General features: G+C 37.5%; 1 protein-coding gene across 1 annotated transcript in view; it reads left to right on the forward strand.

The window, feature by feature from the left end:
* PITPNC1 (phosphatidylinositol transfer protein cytoplasmic 1) overlaps positions 1 to 18,564 on the forward strand; it is a 68,651-nt gene extending 50,087 nt beyond the window's left edge. The window contains exons 6-10 of the mRNA XM_054846470.1: positions 1,212 to 1,307; positions 10,813 to 10,968; positions 11,712 to 11,775; positions 15,329 to 15,447; positions 18,424 to 18,564. Of these exons, the coding sequence (XP_054702445.1) occupies positions 1,212 to 1,307; positions 10,813 to 10,968; positions 11,712 to 11,775; positions 15,329 to 15,447; positions 18,424 to 18,429 (441 nt within the window). The 3' untranslated portion in view covers positions 18,430 to 18,564. The remainder of the gene's footprint in view (positions 1 to 1,211; positions 1,308 to 10,812; positions 10,969 to 11,711; positions 11,776 to 15,328; positions 15,448 to 18,423) is intronic.
* Positions 18,565 to 19,873: the final 1,309 nt, after the last annotated feature.

Here is a 19,873-nt window from a genome sequence, read left to right on the forward strand (position 1 = left end):
TAGTCCACTGCTCACTTTGAATGCTTTAAATGGGCATCCACATTTCTTTCCAAAATAATAAAGTAGCATTCTTGTTACTGAATAGTTACTGGCATTTTGTATTTTTAACTGTTGCTCTAGGATGAAATGAAATTAAATCAACAGAGCGTTCACTACATTTATTTAAAAAAAAAAAAAAAAAGAAAATGAAAATATTGATGCTTCCTGGAAACGTTAGCTATAGAACATTGTGCCCCAAAGGAAAAAACACATCGTTAGCTTGTTACTGATCTTGACACTGTATGCACAACTTCCCTGAATTTTGTGGCACTAATTCATGATAGCCTTTTAACTAGTCACTGTTTCCAAGTCCCAGAATCATGAGTAGAAATTTATTGCAGACATAGCATAAGTCACATGGATCACTAAGATGCCTAAATAATTAAATTATGGGCACAGGCACAGAAGTATACTACGCTGCAGATGCAAATGACCTGCATTTTCAGAATATACCCATCGTTTGCCTTGCATAGAACAAGATTTGCCAGATCCTAAGGGATTAAATGAAAATAAGCTTTGTGTGTGCACAAATGGAGAGTGGAGGTTTCCAGCTTCCACTGAGGGCAGCTCAACCCAAATTTTGATTCTCAGTATAACAGCAGCTTAGCCTGGCTGGTTCACACGACACACCTGCATGTGTCATGCTTGTCCCTAGAGTGAAAAGGTTAGAAACATCCAGAGTCCAGAAAGTCAGGTTTGTTGGACAGTGATGGAATCTAGTTCAAAGATTAGAGAACATGATAAAACCAATCCTAGTTGTTGACTTTACTATTTCTGACCAAAGTCTCCATTCCAAAAAGCACAAGGAAGAACAGTGGTGTGAGCGGTATGTGCCGAACACGATGTGTTATATTCAACAGTCCACTGTCTCTCGATCTGATATAGTGGATTGTTCCCAAAAAGTCTGTGGCATAATTCATTCAAACTGCTGTTAACCTTGCTTAGGAACACCTTACTTATACGTGACCTTGAGAACACCCATTTTCTTCCCTTTGATGTCTGCAGTAGGGGAGAGAATGTGACTGTGTCTCTGCAAAAACTTCAGCATCTTATGTCAGAAGCCTAAAGTGCATTATGTTGAACAAGTCATTGAAATCACTTGTAACTATTATTCCAGGTGGATTGTGTAAGGGTGCTGTTCTGTTACAGTGTTGAATTTCTTTAACTTGCAGATTTTTGACAAAGAAGCTAAAGATCTGGAGCGAGAAGTCTGCTTTATTGATATTGCCAGCGATGAAATTCCTGAGCGCTATTACAAAGAATCAGAGGTAAGAGACAGCTTGATTGTGAAATGGTGAAGAAGAGAATGTAAGAGGCTGCAGGAAAGCCCTGATAGGCATCGAAACAATTTTATTTTTGTATGAAATCTTGCTGGTCAGCAGTATTTAAAAAGCTTTCGATTAGAGGGAAAGCAGATAGCAACCTCTAGATTGCCTGGCATGTTCTTTTGCAGATGATTCCTCCAACCTTTTGAGATGCTTTCATACTCTTATCAGAACATATCCTGTACCAGTCCTTGGATAGCTGAATTAATTCAAAATAGAAAAGGACTATTTCTTTGAATCAGAAGGCTCAGTTAAGTGTTTGCAGGTCCGAGCAGTTTTAAACATTACTGTTGTCCTTATTTGCATCCTGTCCCAACTGAGAAGTCATGCGAAGCGTGTAAGCCCAGGCAAAGGACAGGTATGCTGCAGTGAGAATAGGGTTGATGCGCAGTTGCTCAGGGGCAACCGTGAGACAAGATCAAGAGGGACTGAAGCATTGTGTACTGCAGTGAATCTGCCAAAAAGCATCAATGGCAGCAGACACATTCACTCTCTTAAAATTCCCTTGAAAATTGCTCCCATGTATATTTGATAGTGCATTTCTCTGAAGGGCGTGTTTCTTTTAGGTCAATGCAATTTACTGTTTTGAAATCAGAGCCACCATGCAAATGAAGATGAGGTCTCAATGTTTTAACCTCAGACTTGAAAACTGCTGGTTCACAACGAGTAGCTGGAGAGGAATGATCAGATCTATGCTTGCATTTAATTCTGGAGATACGATTTGCCTCTGGAGCCAAGTATATATTCATAGCTGGCAATGAGTATGGCAGCTGTTTGACTATACAAAACGAGACTACATCATCATTTTTAGCATAGAAAATGAAGACTTGCCAAGGAATATATTTCTATTCCATAGGAGACATGATTTTCAGACTAAAAAAGTCAGGTACTTGTTATCTTCCATTTATAGATCCCATTTCAAATTTTACGTATGGGTCATAAAGCAAAATTGGGTCTACAGTAGAAAGAAAAGTAACTTTATTAGTTTCCTTAAATAATGAAACCCATCTGTTATATACCAAAAATTACATAACACTTCATGAAGCCACTTGTCAGTCCCATCATCTTATCTGAACTCTGTGGTCTTCTGGTTCCCTGGATGACTGCTGCTATTGAACGGGTCAGCATTTGACTGTGTTTTAAAGAAATCATGTAAGATTTTTCATCTCAGTGTGTGCACTTCCAGAAATTGTAAACAGGAAGGTAACATCTAGCTTTTCAGCTTTCCTACCCATTTTTAATAGCCAACTATTAAGTATAATTTCCATATGATTAATCTTGTGATATAGAAAACCAGCCTTATGTTAAGTGACAAAAGAATTTCAGAGTCTTTGTGTTGTTATTTCAAAGACAAATCTAGAGACCTGATTCCAAGCAAAATGGATTTTTATATGGGTTTAAACAACAAAAATAGCCCAGCATCTGTTGTTTTTTCTGTACTGATGGATGATTCGTATGTTGGCTACCAAATTCTGTTTTAGAATTCATACAAAATAGTAAGAATACCTTAGCATTTAACTGTGCACATACTGTAATTGATACTGAATTAATAATATTTGAATTCAGTATCTTCCAGAGTTTACAAACCATGGGGGTTTTATGGTGCCATGTGATGAACGTGAAGCCAAATTCCCATTTCTGACGAGGCCTCTTACATAATTTAGGGACTATAAAAAGATTTTTACATGTTTGTAAATGTAATTTCCGTCTGTTTTCAATCAGAACAGCATAAAAAAGTAACTCAAGTAAATGGGAAACGGTTTGTGTTTTCCAATAAATAACGGTTTCAGAGATAACTAAAAACCATTTACTGTAAGCTTTTGAATGGTATTTTAGTTACACTAATAACAACAATTTGGCTGCTTTTAGATCATTTAATCTGAATTGATACTAAATTTAAAGATTCAAAGTGAAGTACAATCCTCAGGATTTTAGAATTAGATCCCACAGGATAAGTGTTCTGACTCCCATCCAGAAAGACCAATGAGAATGATTTTAACTTCAGGCATGGTAGTAATCTCTTCGTTTCAATGCATCTTTTACATGCTTAAAATTAAGCAAGTTCTGTACCAAGGTCAGCATACTTAGCAGCTGCTAGAAATGAGCTTTAAATTTCTGTTATATCCTGACCGAAGTGCATCCCTATTCAATTAAAAATATACTTCAGTTTTCAACAGCAAATTTCATTATTTAGTCGTATTCCTGTATATTAGAGAGGTAGCTTAAATAATTTAAACCTTTCACACACTACTTCAATTGCTTGCTCTTTGTTAGTTCTTAGGAGTCTGCTTGTAGACGCTGACTTCTGATATGATCAGACAGCACTAATTACTTTGTTGCTATTAAGCTAGTATTTGTGATTGCCGTTATTTATAGCTTTAAAGTGCTCAGTTCTCCTTCAGAAGCCGTTTGGGTCAATATCATAAGTTTTTCAGAGTCCTCTGTATGAAAAGCCCCTTTCTACAATTTGACTGTGACCTTTCTTTGAGTTAGTGCATCAAATAACTCATTGATTATAGCAGAATGAACCCACAGGAGCTTTAGTGTTGTTTTTCTCAGTTATATAAACACAAGGTGAAGGTATGGTTGTGTATGTTGTGCAGTTACCCCAGGAGGGTGCAGGAGATATCCAAGGGACCCACAGCATCAGGCTCAGTACAAACAAATAAAGCAGCCGTTCTCTGCTTCCTAGCACCTACAATCTAAAAAACTGGTTTTCAGTTGCCCTGACGTGAATCTTATAAACAGATCTATGTTCTTCCTTCCATTGTAACTTACATAACCATGATTCAGACATAAAAAGACAAAATGTGTAGAACATCTTCATATGTATAATATTCCATTTGAATTGCATAGCTCGTTTTGACTTGAGCTGGTAGTGACGAGAAAGGAAAAGTGTTCCATGAAAATGTCATGACGGGTGACGGAAAAATTGTCAAATTCAACTTTGTACATATCTGCTTTTTCTCTCCTCCTGTGTATTAACTAGAATTAAAAAAATTAAAAAATACGGTTAGCTGGAGGCTTAAGGAGAGTTGTTGTTTCACTGAGGAACACTTTAAAGGAACCTCTGCCAATAATACTGAGTGATCTCTTGACCAGAACCACCCAAGTGATTTGATTTGAATTCCCTTAAGAATGGAGGCCTTATCTGTCAGTGTATTCACAAAAGGACTCAAATCACCAAGTAAATAGTGAAATCAGAAGACAGTTTTGTTAGCTTTTACAAATGCATATGCAGAGTCCAATTCTATCTTCTGTGGAGGGATACTGATTTCTGCTGTCAAAAGAGTTGCCCTTGCAGAAGACTGGAGGACGTATCACTGCAGCAATTCTGGGTATCTCAAAGCAGATGACTTAATTTTAACTTAATGACCATCTACAAACTTCACTGTGAAGTACCCACCAGAATACTTAGCAGTGCTGCCACATCTTAAAGCTTTTTTTTACAAGCATGGACCTAAAAATCCTTAAACTTTTCAGAAGTTTAAATGTGAGGTTCCAAATTGAGAAAGCTTGAATCTGGATCCAAGCTAGCAGGTTTGCCTCTTTTTCTGTAAGGAGTCACATATGTTTCCAAATCTGAATGTACATGTTACACTGAATACAGAATTTTGTATTTCTGTATACAGAATGTACAAGCCTACAGGTAAGAGTAGTTGTACATTTTGTAAAGTCATTTCCTTGTGACTTTACCATCAATGAATATGTATCACCAGCCATCGTGTATTCCCCATATAGACATATATATTTATCTGAATTACAGAAAAGAATAAAACTGCGCTATGCTGAAGAGCGAGGCCCTCGAGTGAATCATTCACTGAAATGAAACATTTACTGTAGATGTGAGCTACTGAGCAAAATGTTCTTTGCCACCATATTCAAGTTCTCAGAATTAACAGTGTTTCATTTCCTGTTTATAAGAAAGCAGTTGAGAGTTGGACAAATGGAATAAACTTTTTTAAGTTACCTCCAAGCAGAAGGATTTCATGCAGCTGCTGCAGCATTCCTCTTCAATTGCTGGCTTTTTTGACTTTCCCACAGCTGCACTGTAATAAGTCCAGCTTACTACTGTCCAGGTGCTTTCAGAATAACAAAACCTCTGTCACATTACAGAGCCAGAAAATTATGGTCATTGAAATAATACAGCTGCCTCAGCCCCCGTAGTGAATGTGTGCAGCCTGTCAGTACAGCAGTTCAGTACAGGGCAGAGCAAAACCAGATGAAAATTTCCTTTTCCTTACTAGCTTCAGTTGTGAGCTTACATAAAGGCTGGCTGGATTATCATACTGTAACACCTCAGAACTGTCCCAGTATTTACAGTTCTTAAGTATTGAGCTGGCTCTTCCAGAAAATACATTTTAATGGGAAGTCAAAAAGAAGAAAAAAAGTCTTTAAAAAATGACTCCACATAAATGTCTACAGTAGCATCTTTATATCAACAAATCTTTCTAGAGCCCTAGCTATATAAGCTGAAATCCAAAACTGAGCAACTACAGCTGATGGTGAAATGCCAGATCACATGTATTAAAACCATGAAGGATTGGTTCTGAAATTCAAGATCAAACAAAATGGTCTTCAGCTTAAAGGGTAAAAAAAAAATTGACTGCACTTCAAAAGCACGGTGGTGGGATATATTGCAATAGGAGTCTGAAAAACTGAATCCACACATTACGAGGAAGGAAGGAAGGATGGATCTGTTTCTGGGACATCTGAGTACCTTCCAGTAAAAGAGAGGACGTATGGCATAAGCACAATGCACTTTTACCTCTGGAGAGCGTATTTAGCTTGGGGATCTTTTTCCAGGCTAAAATGGCCACACAACCAGCAAGTAATTTTCAAGACAGAATAGTGATGAGGTGAGCAAGATGTTCCCTGCAGGCTTCCAGCATGCAGACAAAGGAGGTGTTGCCAGCTGCAGAATAGTGTGGCATCTTAAAATCATGCCTGATACCATGGCAAAGCTAAGGGAAAGCATGCCCATTCCAATTTTGAAGTTTTCTGTAAATATTATGTAAAATATTTCATTATTTAAGTAAAAAATAACATTTCAGAATTAAATCAGAAAGCGCATCGCAACAACCCAGTGCTATACTGTCGACATGTTGGTGTTTGCCTTCTGGAAAGGAGGTTGCAATTCCACATCCGATGCCCATGACGTCTGCAGTCCACAAGGAAGGTTAAGTAAATAAATGCTAAATGCTAAATAATGGAATCTCCAACAATAAGTGTGTTAAGGCAGTACCTGCCAGACGTGGCCTAAGAAAGAAGCACTGGGAGAGTGCTATGTTTGAAACCACTGTGGGTCTTCTTTTATTTTACTGTAATTTTATATTTTATTCTCAAATAAGCCCAGCTCCTGGGTAATGATGTTTCTGCTATGTTAGCAGAAGTGCTATTTTTAAATCACTCTGCACCTGGCAATAATGTATTGCAAATACAGAGTAGGTTTTGCTCCTCTGTAGCAAAAGGATTTGCCAGATGGGCTTTCCTAATAAATTGTGTCTGATAAAAGGACGATAAGGTTATTTAAACAAAAAGATTTTAGCTATGCCATTACATTTAAAACAGATTGAGGACTTTGCCAGTAGATAAATTAAGGGGAAAATAGTGAATAGACACAGTATTCTTTGGACGATGACTTCTCTAGAAAGGAAGGCATGGGTGGCTAAAAGCAAAAATAAGGCATACATAAAATTAATGATCTAAATAATAACATAAACATGGGGTCAGACCAAAGATCAGCTTGCCCAGTTTCCAGTCACTGACAGAAGTGTTTCAAACTCAGATGTGCCACAATTCCTGCCCAGAGAGCGTGCTGCTTTGCTCTAGCCTGGTGCATCTGGTATATATTTTGCAAATTGCCATACTGTTCACAGGAAGAGCAAAGAACAGCCATGATCCAGTACAGGTGCTCAGCACTTCCTCCTGGGACCTGGAGGGATGTGAGCATGGCACGTGAGTCTGATTTGTTCTGTGTGACTAACCTAACCAGTGAGCTACAGCGTGAAAGTCAGGAGGAGAAACAGTCCTGTGTACCAATATTATTTCTACTTGCAATTAATAGAAAATTATCATCCCTGCTTCTTTTTGGTTTAGAAGGACCTTATGTGCTTAACTGCAGAGAGGTTTCTAGGCTGTGAATCTCAATCTGGCAATTTGAAGCCATGGGTTAGGCACATAAAATTATTCTGGGTTGTGGCTTCCATGTCAAAGGTCTCATTGATTTCAGTGGGTTTTGGATCAAACATTGAAGACAAAAGATTAGCAGTGCTGATCACACCAAAGGAAGGTCCTCCTGGCATGATATGCTCCCTATGGCTGTGGCCAGTAGCTGAGGCCTAGGAAAGGTGTAAATATATGCAAAATATCGAGATAAATATAGTGATTCTTCCCCTAAGTACTTCCTCATGTGAACCATAGCACAAGCAATTGCTGAGCCAGAATTTGTGTCTTTCTAAAATAGTCCAAGACTTTTTTAAACACCTGATATTTTAGCATCCCAGTAAAAAGCCCAGTGACATTAGCTTTACTGATAACCACTCACCTCTGTAAAACACTCACGGCCTTTGAACTGATGGCCCAGAGATTAAACTCTCAAGTTTGCTTTGCTTAATGTTGCTGTGTATCTTACACTCCACTACTCTGCTTATACACAATCTTTACATGCAGGTCCCAGTGAATTGAATCATAGAATCATAGAATACCAGGTTGGAGGGGACCTCAAGGACCATCTGGTCCAACCTTTCTTGGCAGAAGCACAGTCTAGACAAGGTGACCCATCACCCTGTCTGGCCGCATCTTGAAAGTGTCCAACGTTGAGGAATCCACCGCTTCCCTGGGGAGATTATTCCAATGGCTGATTGTTCTCACTGTGAAAAATTTTCCTCGTGTCCAATCGGAATCTCCCCAGGAGTAATTTGCACCCGTTAGCCCCCGTCTTTTCCATGTGACTCCTTGTAAAATGGGAGTCTCCGTCTTCTTTGTTGCCACCCTTTAAATATTGGAACATGGCGATAAGGTTGAGTTTTAGCTTACCTGAGCAAGCACTCAGTAAAATCTTTAATACCTTGATCTTTCATAGAGCAGTGTGGGAATCTATTCCTCTGAATTCTTTCTTCTTCCTGGCTTCATTCATCAGTCTACAGTTTTATAGTACCAATACGTTAATGTTTTCAGAAAGGCAGGAATTTCCATAAAAGCGATTGGATATACGTTGCCCAAACTGTCCATCATTGCCTGGCTCTTTGCTTGAAACTCTCCAGCCAATTTGTGACTCAATGTCATGTCCTTCAAGACAAATGGACACGATTAAGGGAAGCAAAGGTGCCATCTCTGGGTGCTATTAAAGGAATTAGCAACTAGGAGTGATGTCATGGATGAATTGCATTGCAGTAGGGGCATTATTTGTGGGCCACTGATTTAGGAACAATTTCCACTATGGATCCCCTTGTCTGATGGGTTAACTTCACAAAAACTAAAGAAAACAAAGTAAAACAGTGCTTTCACAGCATCCAGAGGGTTCTTGCAGTTTGAATGAGACACAAGTTTTATGCATGACTGGGCAGGGTAGCTGTTCTATTATTTAATTTTTATTTATAAATTCTGAATACTTGATACTGGCTCAAATTCATTACATTAAATCCCTTTGGACTGCATTGAAGTTATTCCATTATAGGTCTGGTTATCACCGAAGGGATATTAAGTATCTCTGCATAATGCTCATTATTATTAAAGCGCATATCTGAAATGCTTAATCAAGACAACGGCTCTATCACGCTAGCACTGTAGGTGTGTGTAAGACATAGCAGACCCTTCCCTACATTAAACTATTTCCCTTTGATTTTCCTTTTTTTCCCTTTCTGAATATTATATCTTAGTTCTTCCTTTTTTAAAATTTATTATTATTATTATTATTATTATTATTATTATTATTATTATTATATTGATTACTTCAGGCAATAATCAGTTATAAACCAACACTTTCAACCACAAAATATCTAGATCAATCTAAGGTCAAGCTTTATTGAGTGAGAAGATTGGCAACAGCATGTGACTATGAGTTGTGATATACAGTGCTATGTTGCTCTGATATATGATGGCTCTAAATAGTTTTTTATGGTGATTTAACATTGAAACCTTATTATACTGAGAGCTTAAAGTTTCTATTTAGAAAAGAATATGTCAGCAATAAAAGCAATGACTTTCACAGAGGAGGAAGGCTGTCACCTCATTAGATCTTTGTAAAGAAGCTTTAATGACAGAGCTTCAGTTTATGGATAAAATCAGAAGCCAAGTCCGGAGATAACGATAAGGATTAGAAAAAAGGAATGCTGAATGATCTATAAGCTCACAATGAATGCAAGAAAATTTCAACCAGAGTAGTCTTATCAATTTGTTAGTTTTTCTCCTGATTGATTGTCTTCCATTTAGCACGTAATTGAAGCACATACTTAAATACATGTTTAAGTGCTTTTATAACAAAGGATGGATATAAGAGATCTTGCCAGATCTCAGCTTTAGGGAAGGCAACACAGATGAGCACTGGTGGATATTCTTGAAGACAGATTTTAGAAGTTCCACTATGAATTTACTGAAACTACATTATTTTCAAATTTTGAAAATCAGTGTTTAACCCTAAATTATTTCTATTTACAAGATGTAATTAGCAGGATTGGATGTAAAGTGAGATGGAATTATACCAATATGGAAAATAACACCTTCATAGATAAAACTGTATCTTTTATGGATAAAAATAAACCTTAAAGATGAACTAATGCCCTTATTGGTTTTTTGGTCTTGCTGTTGAAATTTCAACAACAATTTATTTTATTTTTCCAGTTAGTAAGTTAGTCATTCCATGTTTTGCCCTAAAGGTACCATAACTGAGTTGTAACCAGAGATGGCTGAATTGGAGGAGTTTCATACTTAGCTGCCCACCTGGATATACAAGTTCATTTAAAATGAAAATGGCATTGTCAAGGTGACATCAGTGTTGATGTGTCAAAGCTCATATTGGACATGATTTCAGGAAGACAGGCATGGGTAGAAGGTCTTTGTAAGCACACTGAGGGAGCAGTGGAAAAGCAAGCTCTGAAGAAGCATCTTTCCCCCCCCCGCAAAGGCCATAAATAACACTTGGAGTGCATTGTATTGTAATGACTTGCAATAACATCTTTTCCTATAGCAGAAAATGTCCTACATGATATGATTGTCAAAGCATCTCCAAGAATATGCTGCCATTGATTCACTGGCTGTTGGATAAAAGACAGGATTTGATTTTAGTATATCCTAGTGCTTTTTTAAAGTCAATTTCATATTACTTTTTCATAATGTTTATTAGCATGTTTTCATACTTTATGTTTTATCAAAACAACATTTACTTTAGCAAGCTGACAAACAGAACTTACTCTCCCGCATTTCTCAGTACATTTTCTTTCTTTTGCAGGATCCTAAATATTTCAAGTCACAGAAGACTGGGAGAGGCCAACTAAAAGAAGGCTGGAGAGAGACCCATCAGCCAATTATGTGTTCCTACAAACTTGTGACTGTGAAATTTGAAGTCTGGGGACTTCAAACCAGAGTAGAGCAATTTGTACACAAGGTCAGTGAAACAGGAGCTGTTTCTTATCCTTCACATAAGCAGAACTTGAGTACTACCCTGCACAGGAAGGTAACTATGGCTGTGTAGGAGCTAGGGAGCTCAGCTGAATCTGCTTTCAGACCTCCTTCAAGGTCTGAAAGTTCTGGAGCTGAGCCGAAGAGTTCATCTCAGGGTATAAACTTGACAGAGCCTGGAGCTGCTCCGGTCTAAGGTTGAGAAAAACTATCAATCAGTAACATTTTCAGAACTGTGATAAACAGATGATCTGACATATTTATGAGTATACATGAGTACCGTACACATAGCAATGATGTGAGGAATTTCTTACAAACACGTAGTGGGAAAGTTGTCCCATCAGTCTGCTAAAAAGTTAATTAATGAATGGCATAACAGCCAAATGATAATATTTTTCAGAGTATTGACCTTCCACCTGTTTAAAAAACTAAAAAGCGTTCTAGTCTAATTTCCCAAAGATTAATGGATTCTGTACACATCCCCAGTGGCTTCCCATGCCAGTCAAAGCCACGCTAACGTGATCCAGCATTGGCAATAGCTCCACTTCAAGTGGGAGGTTGGACTACAAGACCTTCAGAGCCAGTACGTCCCACTCTCTAGGGCATGCCTTTTTTGAGATAAAACTATCAGAATATTTTACACTTTAAATCATGTTGAAAGACAACAGTGTTACTTTCCCAAAATGTTTTGTTGCTGCAGAGGTATTTAACCTTTTCCTTGTTTCGCAGGTGGTCAGAGATATACTATTGATTGGTCATCGGCAGGCTTTTGCCTGGGTTGATGAGTGGTACGGTAAGTATTCTCCAAATTTAGCCCATTTAAAAGGGTTGATGGAAAGCTTATGACAATTAACAACAGATTTCTATTTGCTTTCATAGACCATCAGTTCCTGGTGTAAGTTGTTCATGAAAGAGATGGAACTATGTTCTGTTTCTCTGGAACATACGGAGCTCACTTACAGCAGGTTCTTTGTAACAAGAGTAGGCTGTATTTTAGGCAGCCAGTAGGCAGCATACAGGGACGCCTTTACATCCCGTGCATCTCAGAATATATGCATCAGTCCCGTCACCCTGCATTGTAGGCAGATAGGAGCTGCCGCTGCCAAGAGTCATCTATATGGAGAACCGCATGCAGCTTTGAATAAAGCTGCTTATTAAGACTGCATTAACATGCAGTCATTTCCATACTGCAAACTCCTAAGGCCTCTGATCCAACGCTATTTTAGCTATTTAGGAAAGTTTGAAACTGCTAATATGGATTGCAATAAAGAAAAGATGGAGCTCTAATATCCTTTCTGAAAAATGGATATAAATGTAAAACCCACTGGGTCTGATTCAACGGCAGCTGCGTGCAAACACTGTTCTGAATCCATGAACCAGCTGTAGGAATGGGCACTTTCCATAGCACAGAGTAATCCTGAATATCAAAACAGCCACTTATATTTTATAAAATTAGCTCACAGGGTTTGTGCTTTTTACGTATATTTTCAGTAAGATGTATCCGTAATTATAGATACTTGTAGAACAGTTTCTAAGACATAACATATAATAGGAATTTGGGAATATATTTAGAATGTTTATTTAGACCCTATTTAAGCTTCAGGAAACACCGTTTGGTGCATTTCACAGATCAGAATGACACCTGTCTTTGTCAAAACTCAGAAACATTCTCCATTGCTTAAAAATAGTCAATTAGCCCAGCTGGTGCAAACACAGACATGTCCAGTGACTCCATAAACCTGCATAATTTTACACTAGAATCTAACAAGAAACTCGTTGTGCTGATTTTTTTTAAAATATAGAAAAATTTGCTTTTGAAATCACAATGTTTTTATAAATTTAATAGCGCATGAAAATCTCGTGCTGTAATGATCATAAAAATACTGAGATCCAGTAAAAGTATCTATTATTTTGAGATAGCCATAAACTAGTAAGAGAATTTTGTATCCAATGAGAAAGAGTTCTTAAGAGGGTGGTTTTTTTTTCATTTTTCTCCTGAAATATAGTGATCTGTTATTTTCCCTGTACAAAGTCAGGGAAATTGATGACTTTAAATAAAGAAGCCTGACTTCATGCAAAAATTGAGCCCGTAAGTTTACCCCAATTCTACCCAGGATATCTATTACAGCAAGACATAAAGAAATCTTACTGGGAAGCAAAGAGTCATCTGCACTTTAGCAGAGTTATTGATAATGATAACAAGTGAGTAATCATGAAGTTAAATGTATGGAATAGGCTTAGCCCAAAAACATTTACCCACAGATTTTCCCATTTAACTCTGAATGCACCTGTCAAAAATACTCTTTCCACAAATAAAATACTGTGACACATAATCACCTTGTGGATTTTTACTGTCATGGTGAGTCTTTTTACTAAATAATATAGTGTACTTTTAGAATTTAATTGTCAGGCTAAGTACAAAACCTAAAAAAATGTGGGCTTACTAAAATAGATACGAATAAAGGCTAAGTATATAGCAAGATTTAGAAAAGATAAAAAAAAGAAAGTGCAGAAAGTTAGTTTAGGCAACTCTGTGCTGTCTGCAGCCCTTATACCACTGCATTGTCCTGAAGTAGAACAGCCGGTAAGACTTGCTGACTAAAAACCAAGTATTTCATTATCCAAAATGAGAGAGATCCAATTTGTATACATCCAGTTCAATTTAAGATGTATGATCTGTGGTACATACATTGTGGTACTGCTCTTGACGTATTGATGTGTGTAGGGAGAGTTTTTATTTTTAAAGCGTCCGTGTGCCTCCAATGTGTCTGTTACCATCCTTTAAAATAAAAGTTTGAGAAAGGCTTGGAGATGATCAGCTAAGTCAGCTGAGCTGAGTCAAATAATCAGTGTGATAAAATCAATTATTAAACAACATGTTATGTTACGGATATTCCTGACTGATTACTGTTACTGATACTGTAAGTATGAATGTGTCTTGTCATTAAATTTGCTAAACTGTATTTAGCTTTATTATTACTAAAATCTATTTTTACAGTGTTATTTACTAATAAAGAGCATGTTCTCTGCTTGGCAAAATGCATCCTGAGCATGTTACTGACATGGCTTATGAGCTTGTTTTTCATTCCAGATAACAGTAAAAGACTAAAAGACTATGAGTTAGTGGTATTCCATGTTTCCTTTTGATCAAAATTTTAGACTGCATTTCATTTTCACTGATGAAGTATTACCTTGTGCTACTGATATAACAGCTAATGTTATATCTTTCCTTAAAAGCTGTCTCATAAAATGCATCAAGAGCCTCATATCACATAAGGAGTGGTACGATATCAGAATTCGCAAATCCAAGTGGCACATAGTAAACCTGTGAAAAATGATAGCCTCGAGAACAAAAAACCAGTGTACATTACCAAAGGTGGTACACATTTCCAAGTGTATTGTGCTAATAAAATGCTATTTAAGTTTTATGAGTAACAAGTTGATGGCTGTTTTCAGGCAGCTCTCAAGTTATCAAACTGTTGTAAAGAACAGACCAAAATTCCGACAGCCTTCGTGTTCACTTACACCTTACTCTCAAGTAGATTTATTGAAAGCATGGGAATACTCAGAAGAGTAAGGTCACAAGTCAATTAATTGTATTCTTTATGTTTTCATGGGAAGTATGGTTTATGACAAGTGTTTTTAAAATCTGTAATAATTGCTTTGAGTTACATAGCAAGCACCTAACAGATTATGCACTAGTTTGACAACACGCCTAGACAGTGATAAACGATCCTACTGGTAGAATCAACCCAATTTGTAGAATATTTCTAATTCTTACAATTCATTAAATTGCTTGAGGCTACAAAACTGTTAACAAATTCACAATTAATTCACTTACCAGTATAATTAAGTGTTAGTTTCTGGAATCTAAGCTGATATGTGCTCTAACAGCAAGAATGTTTGCTGGTTATGAGGTGTACTATGCAAAGATAACATAAAATCTTTTTGAAAGTTCCTGGAAAGGTAAGTAAATATTTATAATATTTCTGTATCTATCCTTTATTCCAAGGGATCTTCTAAAATCTTTTTAGAAGATCTTGGCCTTTGCCAAGGCCTGCACTTAATACTTTTGACCTACCTTATGTTACACAGATACTCCTAAACAATTTCCACTCCTTCCTGTTCTCTGACTCCCTTTGACTTAACCTTCTTACACCTTCCTTGGCTGATATAACTACCTTTATGAGTGAATTTTCATAAAGCTAGTTGCTCCATGCTTTTTTTTTAAATCCTTTGTTGGCTTCTGCTGAAAGACTATATGTTCCTAGAACCTTCTCCTTAAAAAAAAAATTAAGTTTGCAGTGAATCAATGGAAAATGCCAACAATTTTGAACTTTTTACAGATATGACTATGGATGATGTTCGAGAATATGAGAAAAATATGCATGAAAAAACCAACATTAAAGTTTGCAACCAACATTCATCTACTGTGGATGAAATAGAGAGCCATGCCAAAGCAAGAGTATGTCAATTTTTAAAACATATTGCCCATCCTCAGCTAATACACCTGCACAGATCAGAGAAGAGCAACCGACTGATCTTGCTGACCAGTCAGTGGAATTTTGGGGAGGTTTTGCTTCAGTAGGAACGGAATCCTTCTCCATGAAGTGCAATCCTGCCTTTTGTTTGCACTGTAAACTGCCACTGATGTAAGGAAGGGTGGGGTTGGGCTCATATATACAACTCCTTGTCTTCCAGGAAAACACAGTTCTCAAATTTCACTTGGATGCATAAAGGGGAAGTTAAATATCAGTTTTACCTTCTATTATTTAAATAGTTAAAAAATGTAAGAATTCAGAGTGCTTCAGTCAAAAAGCCAGGAACATGGGGAGTGGAAAATTTCTGTGGGACTGATAAAATTGTTTGCTTCACCTATAAAAAAAAAGCTAATGAATTATTCACTCTTTTCAAACTGATTTTAATGTTGTCCTTGATTAGCTACCAACAGGGTGAGAAGTATTTTCAGAAGTATATAACAGCAGTTTGGGGAGAACGGCAGGTTTCTGTGTAGGTTCCTTGATTCAGATTCTGGAAACTTCATAAAGTATTTAAGTTCCAAATTTGGGCACCTCAAGTAAAGGCCTAAAATTAGAAATTACTACTGTCTGCAAAGAGAAAAGATGCAGTGATATTTGCTTTCAAAGTGTTATTATTGCTTTATTTCTACTAACTGCGCTGTAGAACCCGGTGGTGATTTTACTCATGTAACGTGTGTGGGGCAAGGCCTGAAGGTCTACGTCTTTCCTTTGTTCCTACTCGGTAAAAATTGTCACCAGCCTGAGGTGATGTTGTCTAAGTAATAACCAGGAAGGCGATTCTTGTGTTTGTCATGCTGCAGCTCCATTGACATCACGGTTACTCCGTAGCTGAGCGGTAAATTGAGAATCAGCTCTGACTTTGGCTCTACACTTCCGGATTTGGCTTTGCATGAAGTCTTAGTTTGTTCCCATGTGGCAAAATTGCCATTGAGGTCAGCACAGAACTTGTCATTAATGAAAATAAAAGAGTCTGAGCCATCTTAGCTCAGGGTAAGGACTGGTTTTACTTGAGTGTATATCAGAACAGAAGTTAATTTAAAGCGAGTGTAAGCTAAAAAGCAAAGTCCACTGAACGGACAATAAGTGTTTCATGTCTGAATTTAAAATGGACAGTCTTGGAGGATACCATTAAGAAAGACTTTAATCAGTCTTCACTTAAACAGCCAGTAAATTGAGAAATCTTCCTGTCCTCTTTCACTTTCATTTATCCAAGACAACTTTTGTTTCATGTTGTACAGAAGTTCTCAATCGAAAATAGCTGAAATGAATGCACGAGCTCCCTTTGATGTCGGGGTGCTTTTAAACTCTTTGAGTTCAGAAACACTACACACACTGTTACAGGGTGAAACAAAATGTAAATCAGCAAAACATGTTCAAATGTATTTCCACCACAAGTAGGTACAGTTCCTCTGAGACCATCTGTTTATTTATTTCCACCACTTATCTCTGATTTGAAAATAGCTTGGTCTTCGTTCCTAATAACTGGCACAGCAGCACAGGCTGAAAAGGTGCCTGGCATGTCGTCTGCAGGGAAGAGAGAAGGCAGCTGGCAACATGCCTGCTTTTGTTTATTTCATAAGATGTTGTAATACAACATAAAGATTCTTCAACATTACATTTACAGCCAAGGCTACAGATGCATACAGCTGGGTAATATTATATTAAAAAGTATCAATGTACTGAAAGTATAGGATTTTGTCGGACATATGGTAAGCACCATTGCCAGTCCTGTGTCTCAGATGCCCAAATGTGCAAGAATTTTGAATTGATTAAAATGCTAGTGGTTTTATTTCTGGGGTTTTTTTGAGCTTTCAGAGCTCAAACAATCTAGAAAATGGTTTAATGAAATATTTCAAATTTACAAATTTAACATGATGTTCAGTGAAAACTATAAAATTTATTTCAGTTGGCTCAGTGGACATCTTGCAGGCAATGTAGACATGAAGCAGCTGGTTTCAGAAGAGTCTTGCTGAGTTTTTTTTGCTCAAATTACCAGTTTGTAGCAGATGTCATTTGTTTGGGATTTAATTGAAAAGTTTCGCCTGGCTCAGCTCAGAGCACATTTATGCTGGGATCGCTGTGCCCTCTTGTGGGTTTCTGCAGCACTGTGACACATTTGTCACCTGCCTGAGGAGACTTTTGCTGCTTTAAAAGCTTTCTGTGGACCAAATTTTCCATTGTAAAGTGGCTTTAACCTCTCATCTCGTTTTGCAAGGAATTAAGCAGTGGATTTGTCAGTTGGCCATAAATGTTTATGTACAGATTCTGGATGGAAAAGTTGGAAAGCGTGTTGTGGCTTTATCAAGCGGGAGGGAATTCTTTAGGCTTTATTAGTAGAAAAGCAAAACAGCTTCAGTTATGTGCATGCAGCTGCAACTAGAAGTCAATAGAAGCTGTGCATGAGGGGAGAAAGAATTTTTCATCCCTTGATAATTACAGTAGAGGAACAAACCGGTGACAACCACTTTACCCGTTCATGCTCATAATCTAGATGCAAAAAAACCCCCAACCCCAACCTATCAGTTTGGTTTTAAGTTCTGAAAAATTCTACTTGCTGAGTGTGTGTCTAAATGTATTCTTTAATTGCCTGTGAAATAGCTTGATTTTTCCAGCAATTACAGAGGTAGCAGTCTTTATTCAGTTCAGACCCAGGTAGAATAGGAACCATTAGTATGTGATTAATGTACTTAACTTTGTTTCCTGTACATTGGCTGCTTATTGTACTCCAATCAATGCATTACAATAGGAAGGCATTCATGTGGAGAATCACTTAATGATACACATGATAAGCAATCATTCCTTGATTTAGAAGTTGGATGGAAGTAGTTTAACTCAGTAAATGAAATTATAATTTCAAATTATTCTAATGTGCCTTTATCTTTCTTTCCTTCTCGTTGAAGACATGACAATGGATGAAGTCCGAGAGTTTGAACGAGCAACTCAGGAAGCTACCAACAAGAAGATTGGGATTTTCCCACCTGCAATATCTATCTCTAACATTTCCATGCCTTCTTCAACCCGCAGTGCTCCATCTAGTGCTCCATCAACTCCTCTCTCCACAGATGCTCCTGAATTCCTGACAGTTCCCAAAGACCGGCCTCGGAAAAAGTCTGCTCCAGAAACTCTCACTCTTCCAGATCCAGCAAAAAAACCCCTTTAAATTAACCCAGCATGTTTCCTCCTGATAAGCCATGTCTACCACAGCAAGAGTGACGTAACTCAATTTCTACAAAGGTCATGGTGGTTTGTTGGTTGTTTTTTTGCTTAAAATAATCTTACTGGTGTGGAAAGATTACTTCTTTCCTCAGACTTGATCCTTAAAACCTTCAGAGAAGTGCATGCAAGAGAACATAGTTTATATATTCCTAAAGTAGTGTTTCAAGCCATATGGTGCATCTTACTGACATGCAATGAAATAGTCTGAGGGGAACCCTGTAAAAGAAAACAAATCTTTCTGTAGCAGTATTCTACCTATAAACCCTCATTTAGGTCATAGCATTTATAATTAGGCGTAGGTATTTAGTAAAGCTGCCAAGGACGTCTGAGGCAAATTAGCGCCAAGTAGAATGCAGGGTTAACAGGAAAAAAACCCCTCCCATTTTCTTCTTCTATAGCTGATTTTAAAATCCTTCCGACTCTCAGGCTTCTCCTGTGTATTCATAAACCTTTGACCTGTAACTCATTGCACTCGAACACCAACAGCAATCACTCGGATTCACATTCTGCTAAATATGACTCAGGATTTGGGGCCTAGCTATCAAACACAAAACTTTTCAAACCTAAAGTATCACTGTATTGGTGCCCCAACTGTAATTAATTATACTGACTTTGAGGCCATTGAACTATTTCTATCTTGCACAGAATTTGTAAAAGAAACCACCTATTTCTTGTAGATAATGTATTTTAATAGCTCTCCCCTGTCCTTTTGTGATCTCTAAGTCCATATTGGTGTTCATCAATGGTGTTCCATGTGTAAGATTGAAAAAAAGCAGCTAAATTGAGCCAGTTGAGAAGCAAAACCAATGAATTCTGTCTTGTCCTCACTGGAAGAAGAGTGGTAGTTACGCTGTAAGACCTTGAATGTAAAGGAAAGAAAACATGAGACTCCTTTTTCTTTCCTGCCTCACATCTTTCCTAAACAGCACAATCTCTACTAACAGAAATCTGGTTCCAGGCTTTACCATTGTCTCTAGGGAAGGGGTGAACAAAATCAGTCACTGTAAAAGCAAATGAAACAATCGTGGGGCTACTCAGTCCCATGTAAGGTGACATTAAGGAAACAGAAGTGCTCTTCCTGGTCTGCATGTGAAATCACTCTTCAATCTCAGGAATTAAAATGTAGAAAAGGAT

Source organism: Grus americana, chromosome 18 (genome assembly GCF_028858705.1).
Source record: "Grus americana isolate bGruAme1 chromosome 18, bGruAme1.mat, whole genome shotgun sequence".
Classification (NCBI taxonomy): Eukaryota; Metazoa; Chordata; class Aves; order Gruiformes; family Gruidae; genus Grus; species Grus americana.